The 13,012-nt window shown below is 38.1% G+C and overlaps 1 protein-coding gene across 1 annotated transcript; it reads left to right on the forward strand.

Annotated features, from left to right (window-relative positions):
* Nucleotides 1–1,213: 1,213 nt before the first annotated feature.
* On the forward strand, nt 1,214–10,263 carry LOC138601180 (arfaptin-1-like). Its single transcript, XM_069672759.1, has 8 exons — nt 1,214–1,364; nt 3,443–3,553; nt 4,796–4,892; nt 4,982–5,100; nt 5,187–5,408; nt 6,343–6,500; nt 6,913–7,087; nt 7,318–10,263. Exons 2-8 carry the CDS (start codon nt 3,479–3,481, stop codon nt 7,471–7,473), a joined length of 1,002 nt encoding a protein of 333 aa, XP_069528860.1. The 5' UTR covers nt 1,214–1,364; nt 3,443–3,478; the 3' UTR covers nt 7,474–10,263.
* Nucleotides 10,264–13,012: the final 2,749 nt, after the last annotated feature.

Here is a 13,012-nt window from a genome sequence, read left to right on the forward strand (position 1 = left end):
TGACATGTGACTGAGTTAAACCATTTTGAAAGTCTTTAATTTAAGGTGTAATAACTGGATTCCCTGCCAGTAAAAAAAAGCTTTTATGTTTATTCTATTTGACCAATAATCAAAGTACATAAGTTGGGGTGAATGTAGATTTGAGAATTTGAAGTAAAAACTCTGGAGTCTCTCTGGAGTCCTCTGGAGGATTTATTGTGTAGTACGCCAAAGTCTGAAGAAATCCTCAATGTTGATAATTGATATATTGTTATTTTGTAGTCCTAAATTACGTGTTTTCATCAATATTTTTTACTTATTTTACTTTACTTCTTATTGTTACATCAAATACAAAGGATGGACAAAGTCCAGTTAAATTTTTTTCAAGCACCTGCCTGAGAAAGCAGCAGATAACTCAAGACAATAAAAGAAACTCACTCATTAACATGTTTTACAGTTTCCTTATAGCTACCTGCATTGTTTATGGGATCAAATCTTTCTGATAGTGAGTTTACAACTCAAGTATTGTTCTCAAGTACATTGTCGAGCTTCTTTTAGTTTACTGTATTTAAATTTGTTTCTGCTTCATGAAAGCTGAAGATCCTTTACAGGTTACTGTAAGATGTGATAAACTATAAAACACCACATTCTGCTCTGAACAAGGTGAAATATTTATTTTAGGACTTCGTAACAGAGTATTAATATAAAGCGAAACTTCCTCAATTAATTTGGGTCCTTCTATCACTTTATAGAAGAAACTGTAAAGGCCTGTTTTGTTTGTAAATATATTATAGTTTTCCCTTTTATTTCCTTATTTAGTGCTACTTCTCTGCTACTTTCCTGTTTGTTTTACTTATTTTATTGCTTTTTATTTTATTTTTTATTTTAATTTGAAATATTTGTAAAACATTTCCTGTGTTGGGCGACAATAAAGACGTACCTTGAACCCTGACATGCACGCTAAGCTTTTAATGATGTGTGTTTGTTTTTTTATTTCTTATACTATCACATCAAATTTAAAGCTTTAAATCTTCATTTAAAAAAAAGAAGCAAAAACAACCTTAAAATCATCAGAAATACAGTTGTAACATCAGTGTGGTCACTTTCTCTGTTGTTGTGAATATACCTTGTCTGATTGGTGGATATCACCGCCCCTCCGGTACGAACAAACACACACAATCGAACATCCTCTCCGCGAAACCAACGGCGAGCAAACACTTCCGGGTACCTTTGACTTTTCTTCGCTTCAACTTCACAATTTTTCAATCAAGTTGAGTTTTTCAGCCTTTAAAGTTAAAATATGAGGAGTTAACTGAAGACTAGAGACAAACCGAAGAAAAAGAAAGAAGAAGAAAAAGGAGACGTTTGTTTTTAAAGCTGTGAAGGTAAAAAAGAACGTTTTTTTGTCTGTCACCTTTGGGCGCTGCTGTTTGTTGTTTCACCTTATTAATGTTACGGGGAGGGAATAAAACACCGTTTATTTCACATTAAACATGCAGAACAGGTGATTTATTAACCTCAGAAACACTTTTTACTCAGTTTATTAAGTGTCGAAGAAGTTCAAAAAGAAGCAGAGTTTACCTGCTTCAGAAGGGAACATCATGTCTTTCATAACGTTGGTTTAAAAACTGCAAAGTACCTTTAATCAAATACTAATTTCAAGAACTTATAGGCCTACATAACTCAACATGTTTCTTTTTTTAACTTTGATTCCACTACATGTTACAGGTATATTGTAGGCCTACTTCCAAGTCCTCTCTATTATCTTATTAATTAATCAGTCAATTGTATTTTTAATGTAAATTCTTTCATTCAAGCTTCTTAATTGTGAATATTTTCAGTTTCTTTCCTCCTATATGACACTAAACTGAATGAAAATCTCTTGAAAGACATCAGTTAGTTAAAAAAGTACAAATACTTGAGCTCCATTGACTCAGTGACATAAATCCCACCTGTGTTTACTCACCTTTTTCTATGTGGAAGTGAAGTGAATCTTCCTGTTGAGAAGCAGAAGTATTTTTCATTCAGTGACAGAAGCTTAACTCACGTTGAGTATTTCAAACTTTTAGGCTAATATAGTTAAGATTTCAGTGTCAGAGCTTCTTTATAATAAACATGAATGTGTCCAGGCCTGTAAGAGGTCAAAGGTCAGCCTTCTTATCCATCATAAACTGCACATAAACAGTTAAGGAAACCTGTAAGGAAACCTTTTTCCTGTCCAAAGTAATAAAGTTGTAGCAGACATTTGAACAGTAATTCAAAGATAAACTTAAAATTTAAAATATTCCTGTCATAAAAGTGACTCTGGTGTTATTTTGGTCCTCGTAAAAGGTTCTTTTTTAGACCTGTGATGCAGGATAACAGACTCTGAACCTACCAAAATCCTCTGATGCAACATGAAAAGGAGTCATAGGCCTGTTGTAACTTATTCATGTTGCTGTTGGGAACAGTTTGAGTGTGTGCTGCCTTTAAGACAAACAAAAAAACAGTATAACAAATGAGAAACAGAGGGAGCAAAAACCTGCAGCAGCTGCAGAGGATACAAATTTCAGAGGAAGAACATCATGCAAATAAGGACGAGAACAATGTAATCAGTTACCACTGAACGATGTAAACAGATAATCACAGTTACAACATGTACTTTCATTTATATTCTTTATGATGTTTGTATCCAATTATTTACCCCACTCGTCAGCAAGTCATGTTACATTTAACACATAAAATAGCTGAAATGTGTCTTTTAATGTTTAGATTTTGTTGTTATATCAGATAAAAAGCTAAATATATCCTCTGTAGTTTGGCATCCAGAAAGATTTTCATTATGCTGTGTTTAAAGTGAAGTAAAACGATCTCGGTTTAACCTTTATTTTAAAATAAGAGCGCACTGTAACTCAAGATAAACAAATGAATCCTCATACTGACATGAGAATACACAGGATTATTTCAGCCTGTTAGCTGCATGTTAGTCTGGTTTAATGAAACAACATGTGAAGAACAGAGACCTCCTGCAGTTGTTGTACTTCCTCCTGTTCACCACTAGGTGCTGCAGTTTAACCACACTGATGTTACACTACACAGAAACAACAATGAGATCATCAGTTCAATTTACACAAAGTTAGTGTCCTGAAGCAGCTCTTCAGCTAGGCACAGTTACAGCCAAAGATAAACAAAAAGTAGTTATAAATATAATATATATGTTTATAGTTTACATGTGAAAGTGTTAAAGTTTAAACAATAAATTTAACAAGGTATTACTCTGACATGGTTGAGTGTTTAATGCCAAAATACTATGTTGGATATTTCTAACTTTTTATCCTAAACAACAACAAATATTAAACATAAAATACTAAATAAGCTAAAAATGTAATGTAATGTAAAACACATGAGCAATTTTGCGATAAAAGTTGATTATTGTCTCAGAAAAAAAGAACAATTTTAGATTGATGTTTTCTGTTTTGTCCAGAGGAGGCAGTAAAAGAAGAGAAGGGGGAGGAGCCAGATGATGGAGGAGGCGGAGCAGAAAGAAGGCGTCACCCCGGCGTCTGGCGTCAAAGAGGAGGAGACCCCACCCACGGTGAGAGCGTGAAAACTTCCACTGTTACTGTTTTTACCACTCTATATCTATTCTACAAATTTGACAATCACAGGCAGCCCTATGTCTGTCCTCTGTTTGAACGCCATGTTTGAAAGGGCTGTAGGTTTTATCAACTGACTCGGTGTAGAAAAGAAAATGTTTCAGCCTGTACACTTTCGCCCAATTAAGTGTTTTCTGTGTTTGTGAGTGAGAAACCAAATCTTCAGGCTTTAAAACATCCATTCAGGTTTCACAGTTGAAAACCTCATCTGAAATTAGCTGATTTAAGGAGCCACACTTTTTATGGAGTTTAGAGGCGGATTGTTCCTTTAAGAGCCCATTGAGGAAACCTGTCACACACCAGCTTCTCCAACCTTTGGAAAGAGCAAAGGTGTGTAAGTGTGTGTGTGCATAAGTGTGTATGTGTGAGATAGACTGGTTTTGCGTCACTACATGCCTCGCTGTCTCTTCAATGTAACACAACAACTTTGAGCCAAATTCCTCCGACCTGGTGAGCCCTCTACAGGTGTGTGTGCGTGTGTGTGTTTGTGTGTGTGTGTGTTGTTCCTAAAAAACCTTCCCTGAACATCACTTCCTGGAAAGAAAAATATAAACATAGAAGAAGAAGATTGGCAGAGAAGGGATTTATTTTTTTGCTAATAGTAGATGACAGCAGTTTGTGTGTGTGTGTACGTGTGTGTGTGTGTGTGTGTGTGTGTGTGTGTGTGTGTGTGTGTGTGTGTGTGTGTGTGTGTGTGTGTGTTGTTACCGCTTATCTGCGTCAGGTGACCATTTCCTGTCTTGAGTGTTCCTCTCACCTCTGACCTCTCTGCCTGCCGCCAATCACAACAGGGAGCCATCATCTCCGTGGCAACCTCACAACCTTTTGATCCACGTTCTGATTGGCCCCCGTTAGCTCTTGTTCCCACGGTGATCCCTCTGAGTGCTGTCACGGTGCTCTGACTTCTGACCTTTGACCTCTTTACTGTCAGTTACTGATGATGTTCTTGTTCTAGGAATCGAGGCTCACGCTGCATTCAGGGACTGTTGTAAATTTGAAACTCCAGCATAGAAAAGGCCCTAAAGCTGATCTATAAGTCTATTTTTTTTATGAGTGTGATGCTTTTTGATCTGATTGGATGATCTGTGACCTTGACTAAATGCTCATATGAAAAACCCAGAACCAAAAATATTAACCTCTTTGACTTACATACGGTCTAACCTGCTTTACACATTTAATAGGAAGTTAACAGCAACTGCAACCATACCGACAACAACGTCACTTCCTGTCCAGCCGAGATCACGCCTGAGGTCACAGTGGAAAAGGAGGAGAGTGAAGGTAAACTAGTGAAGGAATGAAAAGTTGAAGAGAAGTTTGACTTTGGCTGCGTGTATTTGATGGTGTTTGACCTTTGACCCTACCTCCAGACCCTCCCAAGACACCCCAGAAACCAGGAAGTGAACCTGTGGTCATTCAAGGTAATAACAAGAACCCAGCCAGCGAGAAGCTGCAGAAAGTCCGTAAGTGGAGCATCACCACCTACAAGGTGAGACTGGACTTTATATTTATTGGTTAAATATCTGATCAATAATAAACATCGGTCTGATCAATTCCTCCTCTCCGTTGCTGCAGTGCACCCGGCAGGCTCTGTCAGAGAAGCTCGGTCGTGGATCTCGTACGGTTGATCTGGACCTGGAGCGACGTCTCGAGCTGCTCAAAGACGACAGACAGCGCTACGAAAATGTCACCAAGGTTGCTCAGACACTGGCCAATCAGCTCGCTCAGATCTCAGTTACCCAGAAGACACTTGGGGATGCCTTCAGTGAGCTCAGGGTCAAAACACCAACGCTTTATGTGAGTCTAAAAAACTACTGCTACTACTGCCAGTACAACTATTGTTTTTAACGCTGGTCTGGCACTGTATTTAAGCTCCTCCCCCAAAGAGCCATTGTCCACAGCTTAGCAACTTTAACTATTGCACAGCGTATAGAAAAGTTTGAAGACCTTACTAAAAAGTGTAAACCATGTGTTTTTCTGCGCCAACGCCAGCTGTAAACCTTAGCATATTCCTCTAACTAGTTTACAAGCTTAAGTAGTAACTGGGTATTATCTCCTAAGTCATTAACTAACGACATCCATTTGTGGACAGTTTAGTTGTTTATCTGCTTCTGCATTGGAAGCTGTTCCTGGATACTATCAAATGTAAGGCTAACGTTAGCAGCACTTTTAAGCACGATTCCAAAAAAATAATGGTCCAATTTTCATGAAAGTTGGTGGAAGGGTGTAGCATAGGTGGAGGAAGTACGGATTAAATTCTGTAGCGGATCAGGATCCGACTAGCATCAGGCAATAAAACAGACAAAATTGTAACAAATGTGTCTGTAGCAAAGAGTAAACCACGTTAGCTGAAAACGTTAGCATGTCCAGCTAACTAGCTAAAGTAGTAACTGAGTACTGTCTCCAAAGCCATTAACTTATGACATCAGTTTGAAGATTGGCAGGTTACTTGCATATTCCACTACATGGTATTTCCTGTCTGTGATGAAGCTGTTCCTGGATGCTGTCAAAGTTAACGTTAGCAAGATTTTGATTGGTGGAAGGGTGTAGCATGAGCCAGGGGAGGACTGATTACATTTTGGAGCAGATCAGGAGAAGCATTGACAAAACAGTTACATTGATGTCCAGAGAAAAATGTAAACCCTGTGCAAAAAACGTTAGCATGTCCAGCTAAACAGTCCAGACAAATTATGTTAATCACAAGGGTGTTCTGTCTTTCCGTCTCTGTCAGGTGGAGTTTGGTCTGAACGCAGAGGCTCAGAGGTTTCTGGCAAAAAGTAGCGAGACTCTGACGGAGGCCATTACTGCCTTCACCTCCGACATGAACACTCTGGTCAATAAAACCATCGAGGACACCATGATCAACGCCAAGAAGTACGAGGCTGCCAGGTGGGTGGGAAACACTTCCTGTTTCAGCTGGTCATGTGATGTCATACCCGGCTAATTTCAAGCGTTTAACATCAGAAAGTGTGGGATACCTGGACCCACGGGAGCAGGAAATAAGCCAGACAGCAATTCTACGACAAGGAAGGTCGGGGTGTACAGAAAGGCATTCTGGGAAATGAAGTAAATTAATGTTGAGGTGAAAATCACTTGCACTGAAATGTAGTTTTCTCCTCTCGATTTGTGGTTTTCCAGACCTGTACCAAGTATGTGAATTATCTTATATAATTCCAAAGATTGCTAGATACACTTATTTCACTTTTTAGGCTTCGCATCAAATCATTTTATTTGTGATGAACAACCAAAAACCGGAAAGAAAAATGGTCCCATATGACCTCATTAATCCTCCTTCCTCCAGGATCGAGTACGACGCATACCGAGTGGACCTGGAGGAGCTGAACATGGGGCCGCGGGACGCCAACACAGTGCCCAAACTGGAGGCAGCTCAGAAAGACTTTCAGGGCCAGAAGGAGCGATTCCAGAAGATCAGAGACGACCTGACCGTCAAAGTCAAGCTGCTGGAGGAGAACAAGGTGAGAGGGATCCTCCATGTTATCCTCCATGTATCCTGAAGAGCTCTTGTGTGACATGATCCGTCTTTCTGCATGTTGCTTGCTCTGTTCTGCATCTGAACTACCATAAAAAGATGAAGATCTAGGCATATGACTTAGCTACACTAGATTCTGTCAATCATTTACTTAATGGGAAAAGCAAAAGAAGGGCAAAAACTAATTAACAGATCACTTTCGCTCTCTGTCTGCAGGTCAAAGTCCTCCATAACCAGCTGCTGCTGCTCCACGGTGCCGTTGCCTCTAACAGTTTATCTTGTCACAGCTTCCTGGAGCAAAACATCCGACAGGCTGGTGAACACCTCAACAACAGCGCAGCGGACGCCCCCTCTTTCCTGGAGGAGAGTTGACACCACAACCAAAACAAGGCTACAAGGAAAGAGGACGCACGTGGAATTGGATTATGATTTCGGGAGTAATGGACGCAATTGTGGGGAGAGTTAGGGAGGGAATTTGGGAGAGTTGGGAGGTAGGTAGTTTATTTATACAAGAATGGGATTTAAGTTTGAGGGTTTAAGATGAATTTCCAGCCTCTAGGAGGTTCTGGAAACCTGATTGTTTGCCACAGAAATGGAAATACAGATTAGAAATGAATAATTTGGGATTATGGATGGTTTTCCTGGTCCTGAGATGCCTCCTGGAAAAGCTTAAAAAAGGTGGAATTCTGCATTTTTTCAAGAAAGTCTTATAAAGTGTGGAAAATGTTCATCGTTCTGAACTCTTGCGATTATTCTTCAGACAAAGGGCTCTTAGGAATGAACTCTCTTTCCATATTATCGTACTTGTAAAGACTTGCAGCACTTGTGACCTGTTTAACAGAGACACAGTCATATGTACCCCTCCTGGTTCTCCAGCCTCTGTCTCAGTGTGTCGGGGAGTAAATCCATCTAATCCTTTGTGAGGCACTAAGCCTTCCTTTGAACTTTAAAAATCCTCAGCCACTGCAGTCAGAAACTAAAAGTGCCTCAACAGCACTGCTGGAAAACAGCATCACAGTCCGCAGGAGCTGGTTCAGTCCACAAACCTGCACCAGCTAAAGTAGGCTTCAGATAGCAAGTTCTGTTTTATTTGAGTTTGACATCTTTAGCCGGTGCTGACCGTCACTTTTGTCCATTTAAATGATGAACACTTCCTGGGCTAAGTAACGTAAACTTGGCTGTTCTCTGGTTAAGATCTTCTCTCTTTGTTTTCAGCCAAAGATTATTTGTGAAGTAAGAGAAGCAATTCTTAGTGTCACCAATCTATGATGCAAATATTTAACAAGAATGAGTGATATGACTTCTCTACAGAAGCTAAAAGCTGATCAGATCACTTTGATTTAGTCAGAATCTCCCGTTTTTTTGGGTGAAAAAATAAGGTGTCTTTTCCTTCTCAGGGTCACAGAAAGTAAAGATCTTAGTTGAATCTTTAAGTATTTCTAAACCCTTGTTAAAAAGAACCCAAATTAAATGTATAAAAGATCTGAAATTTTATTCACTGTGATAAAATGCTATCAAACACAAGAACTCGCTAGCTACAATTTGACCAAAGATTTGGGCAGTTGATGGATGTTGAACAACAGACTTCACGTCCCACCTTCATATTGAGTGTCGGCTGCACTTGTCTGGTTGTTTGTTGGTCCGTTACATCTCTGGTTTACCAAACAAGAAGCTCGAGAAACCTGTGGAAACCTAAAATGTGCTATGAACCAAAGAATGTTGCTGTACGTTGATGATGCGGCCTTGTTCCTTTGCAAAGAAAGGTTGGTTGCAGCCATGTTGAGGACAGATGTGGTGCATGGTTTCATCGTTTCAGCAGCACTTTTATGGTTGGATGTTGCTCTTTAGTAGCCTGTTGAAACCAATAATTTGCGTCAAACCAAAAGATGTTGCCTTGTTTGTTTGTAAAGAATAGCTGGTTGGCTGGTTGGAAACTTTTAAACAATGTAACATCAGCAGCCAAAGTTTTAGTGTTCATTTCTGTGACTCCTGTTAAATGCTGTCGTCACTGCTGCTGGAAAATGGCGTCAATTTTCACAACTTGTTAGCCACATATTTATTTTCAGCAGCACTTGTCTGGTTGGCTGCTGGCAATTCCCCTTCAATAGTTTAAATTGCAGGAAGCCCAACAGCCTGTATTTGCTAAGAGCCAAAATATGTCTCTATATGTCGATGATGTTGCCTTATCTATGTGGAAGAACGGTTGGTTGTAGCCAAATTTGAAGGCAATGCTTCTCAAAGTGGTAGCGTTTATTTACTCTCTCTCTCCGTTGACAGTGCTGTATCATCAGATTAAAATGTGGATCCATAATTCATGCTGTCCAGTAAGGCTAATGTGCTAGCAACAGATTAAGCTTTAGCAGAACTTGCCTGTTTGGCTGCTGTCCATTTTCTTCTCTGTGTCTCTTCGTGGTTAAACTAATCAAACCAATGAGACCAATTTTTTGCTACAAACCACAGAAGGTTGCTTTATGTCGATGATGTTGCCTTGTTCATTGGTGAAAAATGGTGGTTGTAGCCAATGTTTCAAGGAATGTTTAATCGTTAGCCAAGGTTTGAGGGTTTATTTGTTGTTGGTTTAATCTCACAATGTGTCTATACATTCCTTTTAAATTTAAACCGAAACCACGACTTGCTGTGCATCATAATTAAGCTAAAATTGTGCCCATTGATGAACTCCACTTACACTCCATTTACATTCCAGTTTATAGACGGATATAATAAATTTAGTGTATTTTACAGATAGCTTCACAGAACCAAAGGCTCCTAAAAAACAATATATTCCTTTTTACACATTGTTCACCGCGTCATAATCCATAATAATACTGTTTTCCATGCTGGTCCACTAATGCGTATAGATTAGCTGTTATTAAAAACTTTTTTTAACCAGTTTAGTTAATAATATGGACTACATGTATCATCGTTTGTGTCTTTTTCCTTTTGATTATGACCAAAAGTTCAGTGGTTCTGTTGTTGTTCCTGATTTGGTGGACGAAATAACGGATTGGATCTCAACAAATTGTTCCAAAAAGCTGTTTCTAAGAAGAACTTTGTGAAGCTTAAAAGTTCGGCTAAGTGTCCTTGCGCTCTTTGCACTCTATCCAAACGATCCTCTGCCTTTAATACTTCATGTGATCCTGTACGATGGAATGTTCCATGACCTGACTGTTTTGTTAAAATGTATGAATGTTTGTGTTCGTGTTTATAACAACTATGCAATGACTGTGGATGCTGTTTGTGCAATAATGTCTCAAAGCCTTTAAATTAAGAAATGATGCTAGTGCTAGTGATGAATGCTAGTCATCCAAAAATGATTTCTTGTTAAAGGAACTTGAAGGGAAATTACACTAAGTTCAAAACTATTGTTCCTTTGATGTTAGAAGTTGAAAACAGTTCCAGAACAACAGTTTACCATTGTTTAAACTTTAACCACATCTAAGATTTTATTCTTGTTTTGATGTTCTTTGTTTATTTTTTTGTAAAAGATCCTTACGTTGACTTTGGAAACAGTAAATAAATCTAAACTCAAGGGCCATGTACCAGCTTTCTACCTTTCTGTTTTCTCATGAAAGTGAACAAAAAATGGAAAAAGCCATTGGAGGTTTAATAGAATGTGCACTCCATCTTTTAAAGGAAGAACATTAGATGAGGTAAAAGGTGGAAAATATCGAGTATATTGTTTTATCTGTGAAGTTTTCCTTTTGAACATAGAGATTATTTTGTGATCTTTTATTCACATAACATATATGTTCTTTATCACATATATGATCCTGTCTGGAAACAGAGTTGACTGCAAATAGACCAAAATTAAAGGTTCAAAGACGATTTTTCTTTTTATTTGAAGTATAAAAGCCAAACAAGGACCAAAATGTACATAATTATCAAATGGTTTTAATCTTGTTTGAAATGTTTGTAAGACAAAAATGCCAAATAAATATATTCAAATTAAACTGACTGATTTCTTTGTTAAAAAACAAAACAATCTTTAATATATTTATTTAGATATGTTTACGTTTTTGCACAAAATGGACCAAACTTTATTTGATTTTTGTTTTTATTTTATTATACAGTGTGTTTTCTGTACCTTAACAGGCAAATTATCTGAATACTTCAAGACGAACATAAAAACATCAGAATGTAAAAGAGGTTTCATCAACAGGTCTCACACCACAGTTTGGATTAGTATGCAGTGTGTGTGGTTGTCTTTAAATGGAGCGATTTTAGAATAGGACTCTGGTCTGTTTGGTGTTCTGTTGCTCAGATTGCTTTGAAGGGAAGCAATTACTCACCAGGCAACACCAACACACCAACACATGCTGCATCCAGGCTCCTTTTACCAAACATCTCAGTAACAGTTTTTCACAACAAAGACTGTCTGTCTCTTCGCCTGTCTCTCTCTCTTCTTGAAGTGATTCTTCTGTGGACTTAGTCAAGTGTAAAAAAGTGTTGATCAACTTGCAGTCTGGATGGTGTTACCTCAGTACAGAAGACAAGGTGGAGCTGTATTAAAGGTCAGAGGTCGGCTAAGGTTTGTTTACTGCACACACCAGATTACATTTACTTTTTATGTTTATCTAAAAGCTTTATTTATTACAGATTTTTAAAGTAGTTTCTGCTGTCTTCATAATTTTAATCTGTGTCACCTCAATATTTATTTGCGTAACCCCAATATTTAAGGTCTTTAGCTTGCTAGTGCAATGAAAAAGTCTTTCATCAACTATTGGAAGATTGGCAAAAAGATTTCTTCAAATATTCATGTTCCAGAGTTATTGTCTTGTTACTTTTCATCCAGTAACACATCAATTTATGCAGTACTCGAATTAATGAACAAATACAAGCAAATCTAATGACAATCCCATCCTCCTCAGCTATATTTCATGCTAGCCAGCAATTGTTAGCATACAAAAAAGCTAAACTAAGATGATGAATTTAAATAAGTTCAATAATTTGAGTAAAATACCAGCTTAGCGCTAATTAGCAAATCATTGCATGCTAACATTACAAGGCTAAGATGGGGAACTTGGTAAACATTATATCTACTTAACATCCTGGTAGCATAGTTATAGTCAACATGTTAGCATGTTCGTATAAACATTTAGCGGAAAGCAAAATGCAAGCACTGTGCTTAAGTCGCCTGCAGCCTAGTCTCGGAATGGGTCGGCTAATGTCCTACAGCGCTTTAGCTTCTGGAGTCATTCACCAATCATGTTAAGCCTCTTGTGTAGCTAGCGGATATCTTGCTAACTATAGAAGGTATCAGGGCCAAATCTTCCGTGTTCTGCTCATTGTTTACAGTCTGATTCACAATTTGAGATGCAAGAATAGATCTGGTTATCTGCAGGTATCTAGATAACTTACAGCCTGGTGTTAGCATACCAAGAGTGAACCGACTTTTCACCCCTCTTTACTAAAGTTTGAGCACTAGATCATTTGTGTTTATTCACTTTACAAAGTGATTTTCTCTTTTTCATCGAGTTTAGTTTTTTGAACTTGTTGTAATACAAGTATCTGGGAATTATCTGTTGTTCAATTCTCGTTGCTGCTTGAGTTAGCATTGTGTTTGGTCTAAACCTTTACAGAGCTGCTAGCATGGCTGTCGGCTCAAAATTTTCATGTAAATTACTAAATACTCAAAATTCTACAGGACTTTAAGAAACCTCCAAATAAAAGAAAGGGGAATCAGTATTTAGTAAATTTAGAATTTGGACAAAATGGACGACATTTTGGACTCACATTTTAGCTTTGTTGCTAGCAAAGCTGCAGACTGATTTATGGACAGTTTGGTGTCATTTTTAAATGGTTTATGTTGATAATTATTTGTTTATTTATGACATTACAGCTGTTTTAAAGACAAGAGAGGAATACTGTTAGACTTAGAACCATAAATTATGTCTGTGTATTGAGAGGAAGC

Source organism: Semicossyphus pulcher, unplaced genomic scaffold, assembly GCF_022749685.1.
Source record: "Semicossyphus pulcher isolate SPU_LCO1_2020_fin unplaced genomic scaffold, fSemPul1.0.p SCAF_21, whole genome shotgun sequence".
Lineage (NCBI taxonomy): Eukaryota > Metazoa > Chordata > Actinopteri > Labriformes > Labridae > Semicossyphus > Semicossyphus pulcher.